General features: G+C 41.9%; 1 protein-coding gene across 11 annotated transcripts in view; it reads left to right on the forward strand.

Moving 5' to 3' along the window:
* ZNF219 (zinc finger protein 219) overlaps positions 1–26,321 on the forward strand; it is a 109,455-nt gene that overhangs the window by 66,035 nt on the left and 17,099 nt on the right. For all 11 annotated transcript variants that reach the window (XM_056528609.1, XM_056528613.1, XM_056528608.1 and 8 more), the window contains one exon: positions 22,984–24,794. In XM_056528609.1, coding sequence (XP_056384584.1) covers positions 23,030–24,794 — 1,765 coding nt within the window. In that variant the 5' untranslated portion in view covers positions 22,984–23,029. The remainder of the gene's footprint in view (positions 1–22,983; positions 24,795–26,321) is intronic.

A 26,321-nucleotide genomic window follows, 5' to 3' on the forward strand; every position in this document is an offset into this window, starting at 1 on the left:
TCTTGGTGCAGTAAGTACCACCTCACCAGGACGTACATTTTCGGCGCTCATTGTTAAGGGGTTATAGGGAAACTGTTATTAGATTTTACTATGTATAACACATGATGACGCATTATATATGGCAACATCTTCCTAATCATCTCTGGGAGATGTTCCTGCCTGCAGGGATGGTCAGTATATGAAATTAGAAAGTGTACCTGCCGGCCCCATAAGTAGTCTCCTGGGTGGGTAGCTTTACTCACCTAGTCCCGCTGCTCTGGCTATAACCATGCTCCTTCAGTGTGATTGACAGCCTTCGTTACCGCTCTGCTCCCTTAGCATATGGAGCTTAGGGATGTGGGCTGTGGCCAGGCTGTCAGTCACACAGAGGGGGATGATTACAGCAGAGGTACCGGGACTAGGTGAGTATAGCTCACAGGTTGGGCAGGGAACACTTTCTAACATCATATCCTTACCATCCGTGTGGGCAGGAATGTCTCCCGGGGATAGTGAGGGAGAAGATTTTACCATATGTAAAGCATATATGGTAAAATTTGATGACAGGTTCCCTTTAAAATGTTATGAGACTCAGAATGGCAGACACACACAGTAAAGACAGGATTACTTAATTACATTTTAGTTTTTTATTTTAATTTTTTTTTTGTGGTATTCATGTGACATTCATGTCAGTGTGATTTTCCCACAGCAACAAATCACAGCTCAACTCTCACTTTACTCTCACTTTAAGATATGAAAGCTCCAACCTCCTTCCCCTATTGGATAGAAGTGCCCATAAGGTCTTTGGTGTATGTTCCCTCTGTCTGTAATGGGGAGCGCTCATTTTGCTAAAATGGCCCTGATGCCTTAGCTTTTGTACGTCTGGCAGAACTTGCACGTTTGGATTGGGATTCCTCACTTTCCTAGAATTCAACAGTTATTTTGTCAATTGGTTTGGGGAGGTAAGGCGCCTCGAGTAAGGTTGGAAACTTTACAAAGAGGCAAAATTGCGGGAGACCTAGCTCTGCCTAACCTGCTGCTACATTTTCTAGCCCCTCAGTTGCAGCAATTAAGGGGATGGGCAAATATTTTTAGGGTGGGGCCTACTGGCCGATGTTCAAACATGGGTGGCAGATTCCTTTACACATTCTAGAAATGAGTTCACTCACAAGACCTCTAGACCCGACACTGACTTCTGTAGTGGTATGTAAAGTGTGGAGTAGAGCTAAGTGTATGCTGGAGGTGGAGGTAATACTATGTTTATGCCTGTGTGGAGTATTCCAAACATTGCAGAATTTTTCTCATTCAGGGACTCATGAGAGCACTGAGGGGTGGTCCAATTAGGAGAATTGTATCAAGATGGGGTAATAAAGTCGTTTCCTCAGTTTCAAAGTGACAATGCTTTTCCTCGTGCCTCCTTTTATTAGAACTTGCAACTTCTCCATGTTACTGAGGTGCAGGGCAGGTTGAGGTCACTGAACACTCCTATCTGCCCTTAGATTAGGTAAAGTCATCTCCTGCTTGTACACGTAGTTACTTTACAGTTACCATCTTAAATACCCTCTCAAGCTCTATGAAAAATGGAACACTGTCATGGGGAGCCTGTCTACTCATGAGTGGGCGACTGCCCTGCCATATACCCCTCTGCTCTCCTTATCTGAAGCTGGTCGATTATCCTAATTGTTTATACTTCACTGGGTATACATAACGCTGGTACTCTTGCATAGGATTGGCCTGCATTATGATTCCTTTTGCCCTAAATATGGGCATGCTAATGCTACCCTGCTTCATATGCTCTGGGATTGTCCCCTACTTCTTTCATTTTGGCGGGAGGTGCTAACTATTGTCTTTAGACTTTTATGTGATTCAACTGCCATTTACTTCTAAGTGCTGTGTGTTGGGCCTTATCGGTTGTACTGAAAAAACGTTTGTATTAAAAATTGTGAACACGTTAATAAAAAACCATCTGTAATACTGAGCTGAGCTGTAATTGGTTGTTATGGGCAAATCACTCCAGTATTTCTCTATTTCTCACAGTTTGATAAATCAGTGACAATGTTTTTGGGGGCATATTTTATAGCCCAAAAAAAGGTACTGTATACCTTTAAGCAAAAACCTGTGAAACATTCAGATGTTTTTTTCAAAAGCATTTTGGGGAGATTTATCAAAACCTGTCTAGAGGAAAAGTTGCCCATAGCAACCAATCAGATCGCTTCTTTCATTTTTAACAAGGCCTCTGCAAAATGAAAGAAACATCTGGATTGGTTGCTATGGGCAACTGAGCAACTTTTCCTTTGCACAGGTTTTGATAAATCTCCCCCTTTGCGTTTAGCATGTTTTTGGAACAATTTGGCATTTAAATGTCTGAAGCAAAGGACCCAATGCTTAATTTTGCAGCTGTAACAATTACGGATGTAAAGTTGTGTGTGTGTGTGTGTACAAAGTGTAGCTTTACAAAAAAAAAAAAAAAAAAAACGTTGATTTTTTGTGGGGGCTGTTTTGATGAGCACATGGCCTGAGGGAAGCTTTTGCACTGTACAAACACCATCTTACAAGGGTGGTGTGGCTGGCAGGCAGTGGGGGTCAGGGTCTCACAAGGGACACACAAACTTCCAGCAGATGTGGTTATTAAATCCACAGTAAGTGAATGTAAGCATGCATGGGATGAGCATATACATATCTATCATAAGATAAAATAGATAATATATGGGCAGATTAGCTGGACTAGGTGGTCTTTTTCTGCAGACAGTCTTCTATGTCTCCTAATCTAGCCTCGGGTGAACCCCTTTGTGACCTTAAATTTATCATCTGTCTGGATAATAGGCAGTAAATGTATTTGGCTGGAAAACCCCTTTAAAGAAAGTATTTTGCTACTGTATAGACTAACAAAGGTGTGATTCCTGCAGAGAATGCTCATTGCTTTTGACTCTGCATGTGTTATTTCAGAAGAAAAGAACGTAAACAACCTGGTTGAATAATATAGAGGTCCTCCTGTTGAAGAGCGATAAAAAGATCCAGCAAGGGATATACTGAGAGGTTCAGGAAGCCATGAACAAGGCAGGAATGTTTTATGATACAGTACTTTTTACAGTAACACCAACTGAAACAAAAAAATTCACTGTCCCTGTGTCACCCCAAACTCCAGGTGTTATGTAAATATAGCTTGGAATGTTAAAAGAATAAGATCGGAGGGGGAATAGAGCTATTTCTTTTATCCCCTTTTTGATCAGAATGTGGTATTTTTCAGGGAATATTTTTTACTACTTCTGCAATTGCGCAGACATTTCTATGAGATTAATACAGTGTGCATGTGACTCTTGGATGGACATTTACCAATATCTCTATCACTTTTAAGGTGTATTCAGTCAATAAGGGGTTCAATGTTCACTTAATAAAAATTACAACTAACAATTATCCTCTGATTCCCCATTGATAGTGATATGTGCGGATGTAGCTATAACACTCTAGAACAAATATCTTCATTTTTCACCTTCCTGAGTTCCTTCCATTTGTTCACAAGCAGCATCTCCACCTTGTGCTCAACAATTTTTCATATAGGCATTACAGCAAATAGCACAAAGCTAGATCTGTAATATCCATTCTTATACGAAATAGATGTGGTGATAGGAGGTATGTGTGAGTGTGAGTGTGTGTGTTTTACCGTTTTTTTTTGTGTGTTTGTTTTTAACTGTTTTTTCTTGTGTGTGTGTGTGTGTGTGTTGGAGGGTATTTTTTATTTATTTTTGTCTAATTAGATGTTTGTCCTATTTCCCTTGGATACAGCGGATAATGTGAGGTGTGTTGTCATGTAGATCCTAGCCATTACAAGGTATGATCAAATATATGTATATAGGACAGTGTTTCCCAACCAGGGTGGGAGAAGAAATGTGATCAGCACCAGATTTATAACATACACTGCATCATTAATACATTTAGTGCAGGTACAGTTTCCACCATATGAATTAATGGAGTAAAAAGTCGTTTACCTACACCAATTTTCATTAATACCCCGCCATGGTCTCTTTCTCCCCAGCATTCTCCTATATCAGTGTTTCCCAAGCAGGGTGCCTCCAGATGTAACAAAACTTCAATTCCCAGAATGCCTGGACAGCCGAAGGCTGCCTTCGGCTGTCCAGGCATGCTGGGAGTTGTAGTTTTGCTACAAACCTCATATAAAATCTGCAGTGTTTGAATATACTTTAAGAAGGTTTGAAAAAAAAAATCACAGTTAAAAGTTGTCCATAGAGTTTAGATATGTGTCAGCTGAACTGCCTCCCCAGCATGTATATTTATTTTACTATAGACAGGAAATAAGTAGCTTTTAGATATCTATGGCACTGCTTATTTTCAAGGGTAACAAAGGTTTGGATGAATCCCAGTATCTGCCCCAAAACTTGTGTCTGTGGCCGTAATAAGACTTAGGGTAAGGGTGCATGCACACCACATTTTTGATGAAAAACTGAATCTTCAAAACCGGACTAAACTGTATCAAAATGTGTGTACAAATGTTAACCCGTATATGGTTAAAAACCGCATATGGTTTTAAAAATTATGTCCGGTTACACAGTTTTTTTAAGAAAATTTTTTATACGTTTTTAACTTTTCACTCCATTATGAATAAAGTTTCACTTGTTTGATTGAAATTCCAAGAAAAAAACTGGTGCAAAACGGATGGAACCGTACGCACATACGGTTCTGTACGGTTCCCATTGACTCCCATGTTAAAAAAAAAAACATTTACAGTTTCAATACGGTTTTTCACCTGGACCAAAAACCGTGGTAGGCTACAGTTTTGGGTACGGGAAAAAAACAGACAAAACCGTACAAGACGCAAAACGGATGCAACCGGATGCATCTTTTGGCATACGGTTTTCAATGGAGAGTCAATGCAATTTTCAATACAGTTCCATAGGGTTTTCACATTGAAATCGTTTACGGGAACTGTAAAAACGTGGTGTGAATGCACCCTAACACTGTATCCAGCAGAATACTTGAGGTGTTTGTTCAAGTGAGGGCTTATGCTGTAGTTTATCTTTATGCTAATATAGTGGGTCTTACTCGTGCTTGGTGTGACAATAGCATTCCAGTTTTGTTTAGCATTCACTTTGGGTACTAGCGCTAACATATATTTGGTTTTCTTTGTGGTTATTGTATTAATGGCTTGTCATTATCATATTAATTACATTTGCATTTTGTGTTATTTAAATGATTTACAGTCAGAGAACTATTGATGTAATATCTATAGAAAAAAAGACCTCTTTTTTTTTTTTTTTTTAACAATAAAATGTTAGAGTTTTTAATACCCTGACCTCTTGTCTGAAATATCAGCGCTACAAACATAGTTATACAGTTAGTACGGTTGAAAAAAAAAAAAGACACATGTCTATCAAGTTCAACAAAGGAAGGGAAAAGATGAATGAAGGGAAGGGGTATGGGTAGATGAAGACGGGGGGGGGGGGGGGGATTCTATATTTTTACATATACATTTTGCTCTAAGAATTTGTCTAAGCCTGTTGCCCTCACCTGTTCCTGCTGTGACCAGTTCCTGAGGCAGACTGTTCCATAAATATACAGGCTTGTTGCCTTTGGAGTCTAAACCTTTTTTCTACAGCGAAAGCAGCACCCCTTGTCTTTTCAGCAAGTTTTACCCGGAAAAGCTTTACCCCATATTTTTGGGATGGGCCATTTATATAGCTATATACGTTGATCATATCCTCCCTTAAATGTATTTTCTCAAGACTAAATTAATGTAACTATTTAATCTTTCCTCGTAGCTAACATGTTCCTTGCCCCTTATTTATTTGCATGTCTCATAGTTGTACCTTTTCCAGCTACAGAATGTCCTTTTTAGGATCTGGGGTATACTCCAGGTGAGGTCGTACCAATGCTTTATACAGTGGTAGTTTTATGTCACTGTCCTGTGAGTCCATACCTCTTTTAATAAATGACAGTATCCTGCTGGCTATAAAAGCAGCTAGTTGACACTGCATGCTGTCTGTAGTTTATGGTCTGCAAGGTTTTCTCGGACAGTTACATTCCCAACCAGCTCTGCATGGTTACAAATGACCAATGGGTCCTTCACAAAATGGACCACAATATTATCCTGCAATAAATGAAAATATTTTCATCCCAGTTTTCCTACAAACCATGGCCCCAATCAATATCTGGATAGATAAAACTTCCCATTATCACCCTTGTACCACCCTTAAGATAATTACCTCCCTTTGCAAGTCTACCCACAAGGATTCCACTTCCTCACAATCATTACCCACTATTGCATCTGTCAAACTCGCTTTCATACTACTTCTAACATACAGACATACTCTTCTTTTCCTGCCCATTCTGAGTCACAGCCTGTGTAGAAGAAGAGTGGTGCTCAAAGCAACCAAACAGATCACTTCTTTTATTTTTAAAAAGGCCTTTGATAAATGAAAGAAGCAATCTGATTGGTTGCTTTGGGCAACTTCACTACTCTTCCTCTACACAGGTTTTGATAAATCTCCCCCTTATCCTTCAAAAACGTGTAAACTCTTGCAAACTTCATCAATGTGTTCCTCTAGTATCAAGGTCTCAAGCTCCCCCATTTTACTTGCTAGATTTCTGGCATTTATAAACATACACTTTATGTTGCCATCTAGTTTTATACATTCAGTATCAGTTATGTGTTTTATTGAGTTACCCGGCGTTGCCCAGTTTTTCCTTCCTAACCCTTGTTGGTTAGGAAAATCAACAAAGGAGGAAGCTTTTGACTTCATATGCCATTCTCATATATTGTTGTCATATCCCAGACCCATATTCCCTCCCCATATCCCATCCTCATATCTCAACCTCATATCCCGACCTCATATCCCGTCCTTATATCCCGTCCTCATATCACAAACTCCCGATGTGCTATCCCGACCTCATATCCCAATCCTCATATCCCGACCTCATATCCCGTCCTCATAGCCCAACCCCATATCCTGTTCTCATATCCTGTCCCCATATCCCGTCCTCCTATCCCGTCCTCCTATCCCGTCCTCCTATCCCGTCCTCCTATCCCGTCCTCCTATCCCGACCTCCTATCCCGACCTCCTATCCCGACCTCCTATCCCGACCTCCTATCCCGACCTCCTATCCCGACCTCCTATCCCGACCTCCTATCCCGACCTCCTATCCCGACCTCCTATCCCGTCCTCCTATCCTGTCCTCCTATCCCGACCTCATATCCCGACCTCATATCCCGTCCTCACATCCTGACCTCATATCCTACTCCTGTCTATTTGCCAAAAATCAAAAAACATCAGCAAAAGTGAAAGAGAGGGAGATAGAGATTTTAGCGATCCAAAAAAAGTGATGGAGATACCTTTTTATACAGTAGTGATGGAAAAAATTGTATTTAACAAAATGTATCCTTTTTATAACAAAATTTTTATAAATTTTTAAACAGGGATCAATTTATGTGTGCGGGCAGGGCACTAAAAATGTAGCCGACAATAATAAGAATGTAGCGTGTGTTTTTCCCTTTTTTTTTCTTTAATGATATATTATTATATATAGATTGTGGGTATATTTGTTTTCACTGTTTTGCAACACATAGATCTCCTTATCCACTGCTATAGCCCACTGCTCTAAAAACCCAAACCCTTACACCAAGACTTAAAGTAGTACTCAAGTGTAGAACTTTTCTAAATCATAACTGCCTGCCGTCATATAAAGCAACAACCTAGACCTACCTTTAACTTCTCCCACGATGCCCCAGTATCACTGCTCCAGTCCTCCAGTGCAGTTGTCTTCCTGGTTGTGGGTGGTCTACACATCACACTCCTGATTAGTTAATCACAACACGCAGCGATGTCCCACCCCAGCCAGTTTGACGTATTAGGCCATGTCACCAGGAAGAAGACGAGTGCTGGGGCTCAATAGATTTTCAACCAAGAAAACAAGACCAGTATATGCAGGGCAAATTCAATATTTACAACTAATAGGTCACTACTGGACGACCCAAAAAAAAACCTTAGTTTCCAGTATACGCAAACTAAAATAAATTCTTTATTGTTAATCACACACAAAGAAATGTTAAAAACCAAGTGCTATCTATCTATTTGGTCCTACATAGTGATATGTAGCCACCTGGCCTCAATATCTCACAATATAAAGTGTTGGTACCTATGCCTGCAGTACACAGGTATTAGTGGCTAAGATAGATAGATATATTCTGCATGTCCCCCTCAACATGTTTCACCACATCAGTGGCTTTGTCAAGAGGTAGATGGGAGCCAGGGGGCTTAGTGCAATATGTCACTATGTAGGACCAATCACATGGATAGCACTTGGTTTTTAAAAAATTTTTGGTGTGTGATTAATAACAATAAAGAATTTACTTTTGTAAATGGGAAACTAAGTTTTTTTTGGGGGTCGTGATGACCTATTAGTTGTGAAAGGGGCTCAATACATGACACTCAATATGTCACACTATGCTTGAGTACTCCTTTAATCCATGCATTTAACACCCTAACCTCCTGCTATCTTTTCTACAATGCACATGGCACAGGCAGTATTTCAGAGAATAAAACATTGGAGGTCCTTCGCTGCTGTTTTGCAATTAGTTCTCTAAAATGAATCGTAAGAGTACGTTCACACAGCCAGCAACTTTTTTTTCTTCAGCACAGCAGATTACTTTGACTTCAAGGGAAAATCTGCCACAAAAGAACCAGCGGCAGCTTAAAGGGGTACTCCACCCACAGACATCTTATCCCCTATCCAAAGGATAAGGGATAAGATGTCTGATCACGGGGGGGGGGGGGGGGGGGGGGGCGCTGGGACCCCCACGATCTCTGTGCACCTGTGCTGCACCTGGCATTCTAAACATCCCAAATATCTTTGGATAGGGGATAAGATGTGGGCTTGTAAAGGTACCCTTAGGGACCTATCATGTATTCTGTTGTTGGTTCCCACATGGACCATGACAGCTGAGCCTTCCCAGATTCCCCCCCCCCCCCCCTCCTCCCCCCATGTAGTTTTTCCACCAAACACTGCACCAGGGAGACAGCAAACCATTCGGCTGTCTTGGCACAACTTATTCTATCTGTCTTCCTGAGAATAGAATTTCCTACAACCACTAGCTGTCTTGGCCTACCTGCATTACCATCTACCCCACTACTAATGGGAATATTCTCCCGGCTGTTAGAAAGACCAGTATCCACCAGGGTTGCCATTTTGGAGACTTAGGCCCGGCATCATCGCTTAACTTGGCCATTATACTTGAGAGTTCAGAAGCAGGAGTGGTCTGCCTTTTCTTGGTACCCTTTCCAGTCCTCCTATTAACCCTTTATGTCTATCCCACTAACTGCTCAGTTGACAGCATTATTCTCTCCCTATAAAGTAATGCACAAATAAATTGTTAAAAATAAACAAATCAGAAAATAGAAGCAGATTAGAAAAACAAAACAAAAAGAAAATGTTTCTGTATATGGCTCTAATCAGGAAGAGACATTACCTTTAACTGGCTTGGAGAATGGTAGCTATATGTGGAAATTGTTGCAATGTGTGATTACAATCTAAAAAAAACACCCTTATGAAGTTAGGTCATAACTAGACAGATAAATGGGATGGATTTTTGAAAAAAAAATCTGCATAGGAAAATGGGTAACAAGACATATTGTCTGAAATACTAATTATTTTATCCTGATGCTTTGCATATCAAAAACTTAGAGCTGGCCATACACTAGAGATTTTAGACTGCTAGAAAGCTAATGTTAGTGTTTTTTTTTCCGGTCAGGTGCTGTAGTTGAATTCACCTGCCAAATGACATATCCACATTTTATCAATGGAAGTCCAGACTAGGCCAAAGATTATGTCAGAGGTTGATCAGCCATGTCATTTTAACTTATTTAGATAATGACCATAAAAAACAGCAGGTACCACAAAATCCCGGCACAAGAGGATGATGAAATGACACAAGGGGCAATGAAATGGCATGGGGGAGGTGGGGGTGGGGTAATAAAATAGCACAGGGGGTACAATTTATAAAAACTGTGACAAAATGTTTGCGGGAGGGGGTGGGATGGACCAAATGTTCCAGGAGTGGGCGGTAATTGTCAGAAATCCAGCAAGATTCCAACTGTCCCACCCAGGGCTCTGGCTAAAAGCTCCTGCATTTCTCGGTTACTAGTGTTGGTATGCACGGAAAATATCTCACTACGTAAACATCCAGCATAGGCTCATTAGCAATAGATATACAGAAAGGACACTCAATTTACTGTAAAAGATGTAGATGACTATGCTGGTTAGTACATTTGTATTTTATAAAGGTTGTGATAACGTTTTTCTAAAGGGAATGTTATCACCTAGGTTTAATTTTTACCGATTAGAGACAGATTTTTTCTAATTTGTTTCGATTTTCTGATTGTAATTTTTTAAATTTAACTTTTGTACTTTATTATGGGGGCAGACATCTTGCCTGAGCTGTTTTTAAATAATTTGGAAACATTAATGGGCATTCTCTGTGAACTTTTCAGAAGTCATTCTACAGGGGGGTACTTATCTGTGAGCAACAGCTATTGTGTTATCTATATACTGGTGTCATCTTTAACTGTACTCCTGCCTGTGCTGATAAAAAGGGCATTGCTAGGAAATGATCTGTACAGAACAGGAAGTCTCTGTTTTAATTTTTTGAGCCTAGTGGCCAGAATGGAAACTGCAAGATTGCAGTATTTTTTAAATAAAGATAATAAAAAGAAAAATTTGAAAAAGCATCATCAAAAATACTTAAAAAATATGGCTAACATAAAAACTTGATTTAATCACTAGTTCATTTTCTGATCACTCATTTCCTTTAAGCAGGAGTCAATGGCACATGAATGCAGCTCTGTAGGCATAATGTTACATTTGTCTGGGGCATATGTTTTGTGGAATTTTCAATTGTTTATGTCAACCTAGCCTTGCATATTGACAATGCAAGTAACTTAACAGGTGAGTCATATATCAAGTAGTAAAGTTTAATTCACAGTTTATTGACATATACTTATTTACCTAATCACACCCCAAAGGTCAGTGATATGTCATACAAGAAACATGCTCCCACATGGCATACTCACAAAGTTTTAAGAACCAGATTAGCATTTTTGTAATAAATTGAGATGAATGAGCATGAGCTTAATCTTGAGATTTATTGGAAATTTATTATCTGTTTAAAGGGGTACTCTGGTGGAAACTTTTTTTTTTTACATCAACTGATGCCAGAAAGTTAAACAGATTTAATCCTTCCAGTACTTATTAGCTGCTGAATACTACAGAGGAAATTATTTTCTTTTTGGAACTCAGTGCTCTCTGCTGACATCACGAGCACAATGCTCTCTGCTGACATCGCTGTCCATTTTAGGAACTGTCCAGAGCAGCATATGTTTACTATGGGGATTTTCTCCTGCTCTGGACAGTTCTTAAAATGGACAGAGATGTCAGCAGAGAGCACTGTGTTCCAAAAAGAAAAGAATTTCCTCTGTAGTATTCAGCAGCTAATAAGTATTAGAAGGATTAAGATTTTTTAATAGAAGTAATTTAAAAAAATTTGTTTAACTTTCTGGCACCAGTTGATTTAAAAAAAAAAAAAAGGTTTCCACCGGAGTACCCCTTTAACCCCTTAACGACAGTGGACGTAAATGCACGTCATGGTGCCGTGGTACTTAACGCACCATGACCTACATTTGCGCTCCGCCATGACTGAGCACCGGAGTGGTGCTCTCATCATGCACGGCAGGTCCCAGGTGCTATCAGCAGCCAGGGACCCGCCGGCAATAGCGGACATCCGCGATCACAAGGATGTCCGCCATTAACCCCTCAGATGCTATGATCAATACAGATCACGGCAGTGCGGTACTTTAAATGGATGATTGGATCGCCCGCAGCACTGCCGCGGGTAGGCGATCATCCAGCATGGCAGCCGGAGGTCCCCTCACCTGACTCCGGCTGTCTCCCGGGGTCTTCTGCTCTGGTCTGAGATCGAGCAGACCAGAGCAGAAGGTCGCCGATAACACTGATCAGTGCTATGCCCTATGCATAGCACTGAACAGTATTAGCAATCAAATGATTGCTAGAAATAGTCCCATATGGGGACTATTACAGTGTAAAAAACAAAAAAAAAAATTGAAAAATACCCTCCCCCAACATCCGTTTTTCCCATTTTACCCCCAAGAAAGCGTAAAAAAAAAATTAATACACATCTTTGGTATTGCCGCGTGCGTAAAAATCTGAACTATTAAAATATATTGTTAATTATCCTGTACGGTGAACGGCTTAAACTTAAAAAAAATTAAAAAAATTAAAAAGTCCCAAATTGCTGCTTTTTTTTTCACACTTTATTCCAAAAAATGTTAAAAAAAAATGTATAAATAGTAAAACACAAAAGTCTAGGAACAGGAACGGAAAAAAGACCTATGGATTCCAGGCGCTCCCAACTTAGTTTCCACTGAAAACTAAGTTGGCAGCGCCTGGAATCCATAGGTCTTTTTTCCGTTCCTGTTCCTAGACGTCTCCTCCAGGACAAGGGTTCTCTTGCTTCCTGCGACCTCCGGCACAGCAGCCACTTGGACACCAGTGAGTACACGATTGTGGGGTGATATGCGCATTGTTCAATTTTTTCTGGTGAGCACCCATCCATAAGAGCGGTGGGTTATCCACCATATTATATCTCTCATACCACCAAGGGTAATACACGAGGCGCCGTTCCTTCGGTCTTTTTTTTTTTTTTCTTTGTGTTTAAAACACAAAAGTGGTACTGATAAAAACTACAGATCATGGCGCAAAAAATGAGCCCTAATACCGCCCCATATACTGAAAAATGAGAAAGTTATAGGTGGTCAAAATAGGGCAATTTCGAACATACTAATTTTGTTAAAATGGTTAGAGATTTTTTTTAAGCGGTACAATTATAGAAAAGCATATAACATGGGTATCATTTTAATCGTATTGACCCACAGAATAAAGAAAACATGTCATTTTTACCGGAAAGTGTACAGCGTGAAAACAAAACCTTAAAAAATTTGCTAAATTGTGGTTTTCTTTTCAATTTTCCCACATAAATAATATTTGTTTGGTTGCATCATACATTTTATGGTAAAATAAGTGATGTAATTACAAAGTACAATTGGTGACGCAAAAAACAAGCCTATGGATGGAAATATAAAAGAGTTATGATTTTTAGAAGGCGAGGAGGACAAAACGGAAATGCAAAAATAAAATGAGTCTGGTCCTTAAGGCCAAAATGGGCCTGGTCCTTAAGGGGTTAAGGACCAAGCCCATTTTCACCTTAAGGACTGGAGCATTTTTTGCAAATCTGACCACTGTCACTTTAAGCATTAATAACTCTGGGATGCTTTTACTTTTCATTCTGATTCTGAGATTGTTTTTTCGTGACATATTCTACTTTATGTTAGTGGTAAATTTTTGTGGTAAATCATTTCTTGGTGAAAAATTTCAAAATTTGAAAAAAAAATTGCAAAATTTGAAGAAAAATATCAAAATGTTGCATTTTTTTTACTTTGAAACTCTCTGCTTATAAGGAAAATGGACATCCCAAATAAATTATATATTGATTCACATATGCAATATGTCTACTTTTATGTTTGCATCATTAAGTTGACATATTTTTACTTTTGGAAGACATCAGTGGGCTTGAAAGTTCAGCTGCAATTTTCCAATTTTTCACAAATTTTTTAAATTCTGAATTTTTCAGGGACCAGTTCAGTTTTGAAGTGGATTTGAAGGGCCTTCATATTAGAAATACCCCATAAGTGACCCCATGATAGAAACTGCACCCCTTAAAGTATTCAAAATGGCATTCAGAAAGTGTGTTAACCCTTAGGTGTTTCACAGGAATAGCAGCAAATTGAAGGAGAAAATTTATTTTTTTACACTGGCATGTTCTTGTAGACCCAGTTTTTGAATTTTTACAAGGGGTAAAAGGAGAAAAAGCCCCCCAAAATTTGTAACCCAGTTTCTCTTGAGTAAGGAAATGCCTCACATATGGATGTAAAGTGCTCTGTGGGTGCACTAGAGTGCTCAGAAGGGAAGGGGCGACAATGGGATTTTGGAAAGTGAGTTTTTCTGAAATGGTGTTTGGGGGGCATGTCACATTTAGGAAGCCCCTCTGGTGCCAGAACAGCAAAAAAAAAAAAACCACATGGCATACTATTTTGTAAACTACACCCCTCAAGGAACGTAACAAGGGGTACAGTGAGCCTTAACACCCCACAGGTGTTTGACGACTTTCTGTTAAATTCAGATGTGTAAATGAATGTTTTATTTTTTTTCACAAAAATGCATTTTTTTCCCCAAAATTTTTTATTTTTAAAAGGGGTAATAGCAGAAAATGCATCACAAAGTTTGTAACCCCATATCTTCTGAGTATTAAAATACCCCATATGTGGGTGTAAAATGCTCTGCTGGTGCACTACAATGCTCAGAACAGAAGGATCCAAATTTGGCTTTTGGAAAGCAAATTTTGCTGAAATGGAGGGCATGTCACATTTAGGAAGCCCCTCTGGTGCCAGAACAGCAAAAAAAAAGAAAAAGGAAAAAAAAAACACATGCCATACTATTTTGGAAACTACACCCCTCAAGGAACGTAACAAGGGGTACAGTGAGCCTGAACACCCCACAGGTGTTTGACAACTTTTCGTTAAAGTGGGACATTTAAATACTTTTTTTTTTTCACTAAAATGCAATTTTTCCCCCAAAATTTTTCATTTTTACAAGGGGTAATAGCAGAAAATGCCCCCCAAAATTTGTAACCCCATCTCTTCTGAGTATGGTAATACCCAATGTGTGGACATCAAGTGAAATGCGGGCGCACTACAATGCTCTGAAGAGAAGGAGCCACATTTGGCTTTTGGAAAGAAAATTTAGCTGAAATGGTTTTTGGAGGGCATGTCTCATTTAGGAAGCCCCTATGGTGCCAGAACAGCAAAAAAAACACATGGCATACTATTTTGGAAAATTCACCCCTCAAGGAACGTAACAAGGGGTACAGTGAGCCTTAACACCCCACAGGTGTTTGACAACTTTTCATTAAAGTGGGACGTTTAAATACATTTTTTTTCCACTAAAATGCAGTTTTTTCCCCAAATTTTTGATTTTTACAAGGGGTAATAGCAGAAATGCCCCACAAAATTATTAACCCCATTTCTTCTGTGTATGGAAATACCCCATATGCGGGCTTAAAGTGCTTTGCTGGCGCACTACAGGGCTCAGAAGAGGAGCGCGCAATTGGGCTTTTGGAAAGAGAATTTGGCTGGAATTGAAGTCGGGGGCCATGTGCGTTTACAAAGCCCCCATGGTGCCACAACAGCAGAAACCCCCACATGTGACACTATTTTGGAAACTACACCCCTCAAGGAACGTAACAAGGGGTGCAGTGATCATTTACACCAGACAGTAATTCCAAGATGTTTTGAACAGTGCGCTGAAAAATATTTTGTTATTTTCAGAGCATACTGTTCCAAAAATATTGGAATCACCTTTGGGGTCTAAATGCTCACTGTACCCCTTCTTACATTCATTGGGGGGTGTAGTTTCCAAAAATGTGGTTACACGTGGGGGGGGGGGGGGGTTCCACTGTCCTGGCACAATGGGGGCTTTGCAAACACACCATGCTCCCGACCTCCATTCCAGCCAAATCTACTCTCCAAAAAAAGGCTGATGGTGCCCATTCCCTTATGAGCTCTGCAGTGTGATACTTTACGTCCGCATATGGGGTATTTCCATACTCGAGAAAAGTTGAGTTACAAATTTTGGGGGTCTTTTTACCCATTTATTCCTCGTGAAAATAAAAAATGTAGGGCTACACCAACAGGTTATTGTAAAAAAATGTATTTATGATTGTTCATAAAATCTGTCAGACACCTATAGAGTCCAAATGCTCACCTCACCCCCCTTGCTACATTCCTTGAGGGGTGTAGTTTTCAAAATGGGCTCACTTGTAGCTTATTTTATTTTAGTTTTTATGTCTAAACCTCTGCAACTATCAGCCATTGCAGTACAAATAACCAATCTAGGCCTCTAATGTACATGGTGCTCCCTCACTCTTGACCTCTGCATGCACCCGAAAAGCACTTTACGTCCACATATGGGTTATTTCCATACTCTGGAAAAGTTATGTTACAAATTTTGGCGGTCTTTTTCCCCTTTTACCCCTTGAGAAAATGAAACAAATGTAAGTATAAAAAGATTTTTTTTTTTTTACACTAACATGCTGGTGTAACCCCAAGGTTTTCATTTTCAGAAGGTGTAAAAGGGGAAAAAGCCCCACTAAATTGTAAAGCAATTTCTACCGAGTATAGAAATACCCCATATGTGGCCCTAAATTGTTGCCAGGCAAATGCGACAGTGCTCAGGAGTGAGAGAGCACCATGCGCATTCGAGGCCTAAATTAGTGATTTGCACAGGAGGGGCTGACAGTTGCAGAGCTTTACTTACATGCGGTGTACCAAAACACCGCAGTTAGTTAATCACCCTCTATTGCAGTATTTCCAAACCTGGGTGCCTCCAGCTGTTGCAAAATTGTGACTCCCAGCATGCTGGGAGTTGTAGTTTTGCAACAGCTGAAGGCAGCCTGGATGGGAAACACTGCCTTACTGTGTTTATCCAGAGGAAGGCAGAAAAAAAAACTTATGAGGCTGATGCCAATTTGCCCCATGCCAGGGGGAAAAATTCCTTCCCGACTCCAAATATGGCAATCAGAATAAATCCCTGGATCCTTGATGCCATTCTTGGGACTTTTTGGGGATTATTACAACCAGGGACTGGAATGTCCCTGTGTTGCCAATGCATTGGAAAAGCGCTGTACATAGCCGTGGTCCAAAGCTCGTGTACAATGTCACCAATACATTGGTAAAAGAACAAAAGCATTGTACAATGCCGCACGGCTCGTGTACAAAGCGCAGTTAATTTGGGGAAAGATAAAAATGGGGTTAATCGTAAACTTAGTACTCCAAAGACGTATTATACACCTTGAAGTATTCTTTGATGCAGAGGCCTGGTTTTTCAGGACAGGTGTCCCACTGGAAAATGGTGTCCTTTCTTATCCCTTTTTTAAAACATACTCTACATTTTTTCTGGGACCGTCCCTTTTTTCCAGTGTGGGGGACCTCCCCTGGAAAATGTTGCCCTGATACAATACGGAAGCCTTCAGTTCTAGAGGTACTTGGGCCCGCTCCTTCCTGGTCACCAAAGATCAGGGCCTTGATTACTACCTCCTGGAACTGAAGGAATGTTCCCGTGTTGCCAGCGCTTCGAAATAGTACAAAAGCGTTGTACATGGCCATCTGGATCATGTACAACCCTTTTTTTTGTACCATCTTCTGGTTTTGCGCATAGCGCTATATGGTTTGAGCACTTGATCAGAGAGATCAACTCCTCCCATATACAGGTTTGAGGACCGGTGTTGTGGTACCTCATACAGTGACAGGTGGTTAGCATAAGGACATCCCTCTTGTCCTTATATCTGACCAGCAGCAGATTTTCACTAGTAACGGACCTATATTCACCCCTAGGGATCGGTGGGAGATTTGTCGGGAGGCCTCTTTGATTTTTCCGCACAGTGCCACAAGCTGCAGTGGCTCTGGCGGAAAGGGTCTTGAAAAGAGAGATGCTGGTATAAAAGTTATCCACGTAGAGGTGGTGACCTTTATCCAGCAGTGGGTACATCAGTTCCCACACACTTTTTCCGCTAACTCCCAGGATGGGGGGGGGGGCATTCTGGGGGTTCAATGCGGGAATCCTTCCCTTTGTACACCCTAAATCTGTAAGTGTACTCTGTGGTGCTCTCACAGAGCTTGTATACTTTCATGTCATGCCTTGCCCTATTACTGGGAATGTACTGGCGGAAATGGAGTCTACCTTTGAAACTTATAAGGGACTCGTCAATGGCAACCTCCTTTTGGGGGATGTAGGCCTCTGCATATTTATTAGTGAAATGATCTATGACTGGCCTGATTTTGAATAGGCGGATCATTTTGCATTATTTTGCACATTGCATTATCAACATAATGCAAACATTTGAGGACAGCCTCAAAGCGTGCCCGTGGCATGGCCATACTGTAGATTGGGGTGTTATACAGAACATCCCCACTCCAGTATTGCCTAATTGTCAGCTTTTTTACCAGGCCCATATACCAAGTCCTCACTGAAAAAAAACATTAAAAAGTCAATTTCAGTGAGGCCTTTGGTGTCAATTTGGATTCCTGAGCGGCCAGCAAACCCAGGAATCAGTGGCGCATAATCGTTCGGAACTGGGGTCCAGACGGGGTCACCTATAGAGGGGACAGGGAAACTGGTACGGTGGACAGGGAACATCGTACGGGGGACAGGGCTACTAGTTTGGGGGACAGGGCTACTAGTTTGGGGGACCTCTACTGGCTGTGCCCTGCAGCAGACACGCTGCCGCCTTCTAGGGGGCTCATCATCAGTAGATGATAAGGAAGAGGGAAAAGGGAGGAAGCTGGGATCTTCCCCATCACTGACTGATTCGGTATCGTAGGCAAGCATGGCGTATGCCTCCTCTACCGAAAACATTCTACTGGCCATTTAAATTTGGAGGGGTAGGGACGGGGGTTGTAAGTGTAGTGTTTTACGTTCTTTATTTGTGAGAAGTGTAGTGTAGTGATTTTTGTAACTGTAAAAAGCGTAAAAGCTTAACAAAAAAGCACAAGGGGTACGGTGCGGCCACACAGTGCAGAACAGCGACTGATGGCACGGACCACAAACACCCTGTCCAAAAAGAAATAAAATGCAGGGGAGGGGGGGGGGGGAAGAACCTGCACCTAAATTAAAAAAGTATACAGGGGCAGGCTGCAGCAGCAAAATGCACTGATGGGTCAGCTACACCCCCAGAGCATTGCTGCTGCAGCTACACACTAACTCTCCCTACCTGTGCATATTTTCTGCAGCTGATTTTGCTACCCATGGAAGTTAATGAATAGCAAAATGAGCTGTACAAAATATGCAGCAAAAATATGCAGCAGATCCTTAAAAAGATTTTCTCATAACATGAGATGAGGCATATTGATGTCATAGGAGTGATGCTATTCTGGTATGAGCCAGAATAAAAAATGTCTCTACAAGCAGCTGCTGTTCTGGCAGACTTAAAGGGGTACTCTGCCCCTAGACAGGATAGAGGATAAGATGTCTGATCACAGGGGTCCGCGATCTCCCTGCTGCACCTTGCATTCGTTTACAGTGTCGGAGGCCACGCCTCCTCAATGCAAGTCTATGGGAATACCCGTGACATCACGATACTCCAGGCCCGTCATCAGGCACGGAGTGAAATTCGCTCCGTGCTGCACATGACAGGGGGTGCTGCAGGAGAGATCGCCGGGGTTCCCAGTGGTGGACATCTTAAGCCCTATACTTTGGATAGGGAATAAGATGTCTAGGGGGGGAGTACCCCTTTAAACCATCCTTGTTTGCATGGCCATTTTTAAAAGTGAGCTATTTGTTGTAAAGCCATGAGCAGAGCAAGGGGTGATCGACCTGGAGGATGCATTTTGAAAGGGGTTGTTTCTAATAGACACCCAATTTATGGGTCAGTTTTCTGTGTCAAAATGTGAAAACTGGGTTATGTTTATTTCATGGCCTGAGGGCAGTACAAGACATGTGTCCTCAGGCTCTACACTAGGCATGACACAGTGTATCAGTTTGTCCATGGTGTTTTTTCAAGTCTAAAATACAGGAGTATATGAGTACCCACTCTACATACTTTTACTTTGAGAACCTGAAGATAGATTGTGTACAGAAACATTGCTTTTATTTTTGTTGAATTTGTTGAATTTTCGTGACCTTTACAGAGGAGACATGGAAATTTCACTCCTTCAGATCATTGTATTCTTACTGCTAGTAACCTTAAGCCCCTAATTGAAAAATGGTTATTAAAACCTATGAATTATTACCTCTTGCTCCCCAGGCCATTTGGCAAGCTAAGGCATCTTAAAGCCACCATGTATAGGAGGGTATCAAATTGTTTTGCCAGTTAAGATCTGTCAGTATAATTTTCATAGACTTCAGTGGGGAGCCATGTACATACTACACCATATTTCCATTTGGTTTCCACCTACTGTATATGCATCTGCAGGTGAATACTTTGGCTTTAGAAATCAGGGACTGCTGTTCTCTCTATAGATGAGTTGGTACCCAATATGTCAGATATTTTCAGCATATTTTAAGGATATGCATTTATTGTTTACAGAGAAAACCTGTTGTTACATGCGGAATTCAAACATTAAAGCAAGGGTATAATATGCCAGAGAATTTGCTAGCAGTGGGCAGATTTCTGTTATGACTTAAAGAGGTACACCGCCCCTAGACATCTTATCCTCCATCCAAAGGGACCCCCCCGCGATCTCTATCCAGGCACCTGGCGTTCTGAACATTATGACGTCACACCACGCCCCCTCTATTCATAGACTATAAATGGAGGGGCGTTGCGTGACATCATGAGGTTGCGTGGCCATGGCCGCCCAAACCCAGCATTCTGAACATAAAGTTCAGAACACTGAGTGTATGCATGGAGATCACGGGGGTCCCAGTGGCCGAACCCCGCAATCAGACATCTTATCATCTATCCTTTGGATATCAGATAAGATGTCTAGGTGGCGGAGTTCCCCTTTAAATGCACACTAAGCACTACTATCTAAAGTGTCAGCCTGGGAACAACTGTGCCCATTTCTGTTTCTGACTCAAACAGATTTTTTCCTTCTTAATTCTAATTCTACTTTGGGTAAAACCGATGTGTACCCTCGGTGACCCTGTTACCATCCTTTCAATCTACTACTTTTACAAGATATGGAAGACTTTACAATGTTCTGTGCAGATGTGAGATGCTCTTGTCATATAAAACAACACAAAAAGTTACATCAGTATTTCCAAAATGTAAAAGAAAGCTGGAGGTGAAGCAGTATTTAGTATATAGTATTAAAATGAAATAGAATGAAAAGTAATATACAGTCAGGTCCATAAATATTGGGGCATCGACACTATTCTAACATTTTTGGCTCTATACACCACCACAATGGATTTGAAATGGAACAAACAAGTTACGCTTTAACTGCAGACTGTCAGCTTTAATTTGAGGGTATTTACATCCAAATCAGGTGAACGGTGTAGGAATTACAACAGTTTGCATATGTGCCTCCCACTTGTTAAGGGACCAAAAGTAATTGAACAGAATAATAATCATAAATCAAACTTTCACTTTTTAATACTTGGTTGCAAATCCTTTCCAGTCAATAAGAGCCTGAAGTCTGGAACACATAGACATCACCAGACTCTGGGTTTCATCCCTGGGGATGCTCCTCCAGGCCTCTACTGCAACTATCTTCAGTTCCTGCTTGTTCTTGGGGCATTTTCCCTTCAGTTTTGTCTTTAGCAAGTGAAGTGCATGCTCAATCGGATTCAGGTCAGGTGATTGACTTGCCTTTGCATAACATTCCACTTCTTTCCCTTAAAAAAATCTTTGGTTGCTTTTGCAGTATGCTTTGGGTCATTGTCCATCTGCACTGTGAAGCGCCGTCCAATGTGTTCTGAAGCATTTTGCTGAATATGAGCAGATAATATTGCCCGAAACACTTCAGAATTCATCCTGCTGATTTTGTCAGCAGTCACATCATCAATAAATACAAGAGAAAAAGTTCCATTGGCAGCCATGCATGCCCCCGCCATGACACTACCACCACCATGCTTCACTGGTGAGGTGGTATGCTTAGGATTATGAGCAGTTCCTTTCCTTCTCCATAATCCTCTCTTCCCATCACTCTGGTACAAGTTGATCTTGGTCTCATCTGTCCATAGTTTGTTGTTCCAGAACTGGGTAGGCTTTTTTAGATGTTGTTTGACAAACTCTAATCTGGCCTTCCTATTTGTGAGGCTCATTAATGGTTTCCATCTTGTGGTGAACCCTCTGTATTCACTCTGGTGAAGTCTTCTCTTGATTGTTGACTTTGACAAACATACACCTACCTCCTGGAGAGTGTTCTTCATCTGGCCAACTGTTGTGAAGGGTGTTTTCTTCACCAGGGAAATAATTCTTTGGTCATCCACCACAGTTGTTTTCCTTGGTCATCCGGGTCTTTTGGTGTTGCTGAGCTCACCGTTGCATTCCTTCTTTTTAAGAATGTTCCAAGCAGTTGTTTTGGCCACACCTAATGTTTTGGCTATTTCTCTGATGGGTTTGTTTTGTTTTTTCAGCCTAAGGGTATGTTCACACTACTGAATTCCGCGGGCGGAATTCCGCGGTGTGAACATAACATTAGTGTGAATGGGTCTCCGCGAGACCCGTTCACACTGCGGAATTTCCACGGCGGACAATTCCGCCGCTGAAATTGTTCAGCGCAAAGAAAGAACATGTTCATTCTTTGCTCGGATTCCGCGAGCACTGCAGAACCGTCAATGGTGACGGCTCAGTGCCCCGCGGCCCTAGCGCCGAAGTATCATCGGCAGCGGCCACCAGGCGGAATCTCTGCGAGTGGAGATTCCGTAGTGTGAACGAGGCCTAATGATGGCTTGATTCGCTGATAGTGACAGGTCCTTGGATCTTATCTTGAGAGTTGACAGCAACAGATTCCAAATGCAAATAGCACACTTGAAATGAACTCTGGATCTTTTATCCGCTCATTTTAAATTGGATAATGAGGGGATAACACACACCTGTCCATGGAACAGCTGAGAAGCCAATTGTCCCATTACTTTTGGTCCCTTAACGAATGGGCGGCACATATACAAACTGTTGTAATTCCTACACCGTTCACCTGATTTGGATGTAAATACTCGCTAATTAAATCTGACAGTCTGCAGTTAAAGAACATCTTGTTTGTTTCATTTCAAATCCATTGTGGTGGTGTATAGAGCCAAAAATTTAAGAATGGTGTCGATGTCCCAATATTTATGAACCTGACTGTACCTTATAAGCTACAGAGTAAATGAGAGCTGCAAACTAAAACATCAGACTTTTTAAATTTTTTTATGTTTTGTGTTTTTTAGGAGAATAATCAACACCCCTGGAGAGACCCTTTGAGAGATCTTAGCAATGGACTCTGCTCCACCCCTTCTTACTCAAGCACTGCCATCTTCACGATCTCCTCCTCTTTCTCATATGAACCCTTCTCCTCCTTCTCCATCTGTTTCACAACAAATTAATATTTCTCATGCATCATCTCAGTCTGCTTCCCCTTCAACTCCATCATCTCCAATTCATATCTCACCCCCTCTTGAGCCTTCTCCATCACCGCCTACTGCTTCAATTCATCATGTCACTACTTTTCCTCACCCTTCCCAATGTTCACCTTCTAAATCTTCACCTTTAGCATGTGTCAGTCCTCCTGCAACTTCTCTCCCCCTCACTTCTCCTCCAGTTTCCCCTTCACCTGTCTCTCTCTGCCCCCCACCTGAGAGTCTTTCTCCTCAAAGGGTAACTTTCTGTCCCCTTCCTGTATCCCCCAGCCCACCTCCCATTGCCCTCTCTCCCCTGCCACCATCTATTTCTCCTCCTCCAATTTCTCCTTCCCCTTCTTTAGTTTCTCCCTTCCCACCTGCAGACTTATCTGCTCCTTCCTCACCTCCAACCTCCCCTTGTGTTACAGTTATTCCAACCTCACCACAGAACCCCGAAGACTCCCCAGTATACTCATTACCACCAACCTCCCCCTCTCCTCCTCCATCTTCCATTTCTCCATCTCAGGCCTCACCTTCTCCTCCTGCCCCTTCTTCCCTCCTTAGCCTTTCATTTGCTGATGAAGAACTGGATCTTCAACGTCATTCCAATGGTTTTTCTGATGGTTCAAGTTCTAAGTCTCGTCAGTTCCCATGTACAATATGTGGAAAGCAATTCCGTTTTATCAGCATTCTAGCACTCCATGCAAGCACGCACAAGGTGCGTGGGGCACTTAACCAGGGTCGTGGAGGGCTTAAGAAATTTGAGACATATTCCCAAAGGTCCCTGTTGCTGCAGCAGCAACATGAGAAAGAACCTAATTCTTCTGATATACAAAACTCAACACCAGATAACATTCAGGAACCAGTCCCTCTTTTGTCTATACCTACTCCACTTCCAACACTACGCCACCCTTGTCCTTTCTGCAAAGGTAAATTCCGTAAAGCAGCTGAACTGGAGCGTCACCTCAGAATACTTCATAGGCCTTATAAGTGTCACCTGTGTGACTTTGCAGCATCTCAGGAGGGTGAGCTGATGGGACATGTTGAAAGGAGGCATACAGCACCGCAGCTACCCAAGATTGTTCCACCTTTACCTGCCCCTAATCCCACTCCAGCTTTGCCTCCTGCTGAGTTCAAATGTGAAATCTGTTCTCAGAGCTTCACTCAGTCCTGGTTCTTAAAGGGTCATATGCGCAAACATAAAGATTCCTTTGATCATCGTTGTTCAGTTTGTGGACGATGCTTCAAGGAGTCATGGTTTCTGAAGAACCATATGAAGGTCCATATTGGCAAGATAAAAGGAGTAGGAGGTCAGGAACCACCTGTGCATCAACCGTCACAATCTTCTCATGTCACCACTACAAATTCTCCATCATCGTCCTCCTCTTCCAGGCTCCTTGGATATCAAAATTTCTACTCTGGTCTCTTATTGAGGTTGCCTCCTCCTGGGGATGCTACCTGTTCCCAAATGCTTCAGGCCACAGCAAGAGCAGTGCAGAGTGTGGATGGAGAACAAGATGGAGCAGGGGCATCTGTTAGGGGACAGGCAATGAGTGCAGCAATCGGAGAAGCAACCTCTTCCAAGGTTATGCTACCCCAAGGGTCATCTGGAATCGTACTGAAAACAGTGGGTTTTGCAGGTAAGGATTTTGAATTTTTTTATGAATCTAAATGATTCATATTATACAAAAGGTAAGGGCAAAAATCTATATTCTGGTAAATAAAAAAAAAATCAGTTGACCTGAAGCAAATCTGCTGCTGATCTCTTTAAAAATAATTTTGTTATATACCTGACCTTTAAAGTTATGACAGTTTATCCCTCGAAGAGCAGAAAAGGATAACACCATCAAAACACTTTCTGTACTCTGCATCCATCAGAATAGGGCTTTATAGGATTATAATTAGGGTCAAAATCAACAAACTACTTTGTTGTTTTTCATCTTGATCCTTCACACATTAGGACTTTACCTTCTGTGTATTACCAAATTCTGTATATTGTCATGGGAACTGTCCCACACAAATTTACTGCAGGCAAGACAGTGCATCTGCATGAATGCTACAAATGTCTCATAAGCTTTAAATAGGTACTCCACCCTAGATATCTCGTCCCCTATCCAAAGGATAGGAGATAAGATGTCTGATCGCAGGGGTCACGATCTCTGTGCAGCACCCGGCGTTCGTTCAGAACACTGGGTGCTGGTAGCGGGGGTCGTGACATCACAATCACGCCCCTTGTGACATCATGCCACGCCCCCTCAATGTAAGTCTATGGGAGGGGTGTGGCAACCCCCATGCCCCCTCCCATAGACTTGTATTGAGGGGGTGAGGTGTGACGTCACGAGGGGCGTGTCTGTGACGTCAAGACCCGCACCGCCCGCTCCAAGCGTTTGGAACAAAATGTTCCGAACACTGGGGCAGCAGAGTACCCCTTTAACCCCTTCCCGACCCATGAGATACATGTACGTCATGACCGGGAAGGTTTTCCTGACCTATGACGTACGTCATGCAGATACTTGCCGCTACTCGCAGCATTCCCGCCCCGGTAAGATGTGGCTATCACTAATAGCCAGCCATCTCGCCTAGGGGGTTTCGTAGGCAGCATTTCGCACATAAAAATCCTGAGCAGCGGTGTTCGTGTGTCCCGATCACTGGGATCGGGACTCACTCAATGCTCTGCCAGGAGTCCCCAGTGTCCCCTACCTGTCCCCCTTCCCCCGATGTCCCTTACCTGTCCCGAGCTGCCGACGCTGTGCCCGCCTACATGCTTCACTTCCGGGTGAAGCAAGTGCAGTAATTTAAAAAAAATTTTTTATAAAGGCGCTGCTTAGTTGTCCCCCTAGTGTCCTTAACCTGTTACTGCATTTTTGGTGCACTAGACACTAGGGGGAGCTGTTGTGCAGAATTAAAAAAATATATATAATAATATATATACCGTATTTATCGGCGTATAACACGCACTTTTTAGGCTAAAATTTTTTGCCTAAAGTCTGTGTGCGTGTTATACGCCGATACACCCCCAGGAAAGGCAGGGGGAGAGAGGCCGTCGCTGCCCGCTTCTCTCCCCCTGCCTTTCCTGGGGTCTAGAGCGCTGCTGTCGGCCCTTCTCACCCCCTGGTTATCGGCGCCGCTGCCCGTTCTGTCCCCCTGACTATCGGTGCCGGCGCCGA

The sequence above is a fragment of the Hyla sarda genome, chromosome 1, assembly GCF_029499605.1.
Source record: "Hyla sarda isolate aHylSar1 chromosome 1, aHylSar1.hap1, whole genome shotgun sequence".
NCBI lineage: Eukaryota > Metazoa > Chordata > Amphibia > Anura > Hylidae > Hyla > Hyla sarda.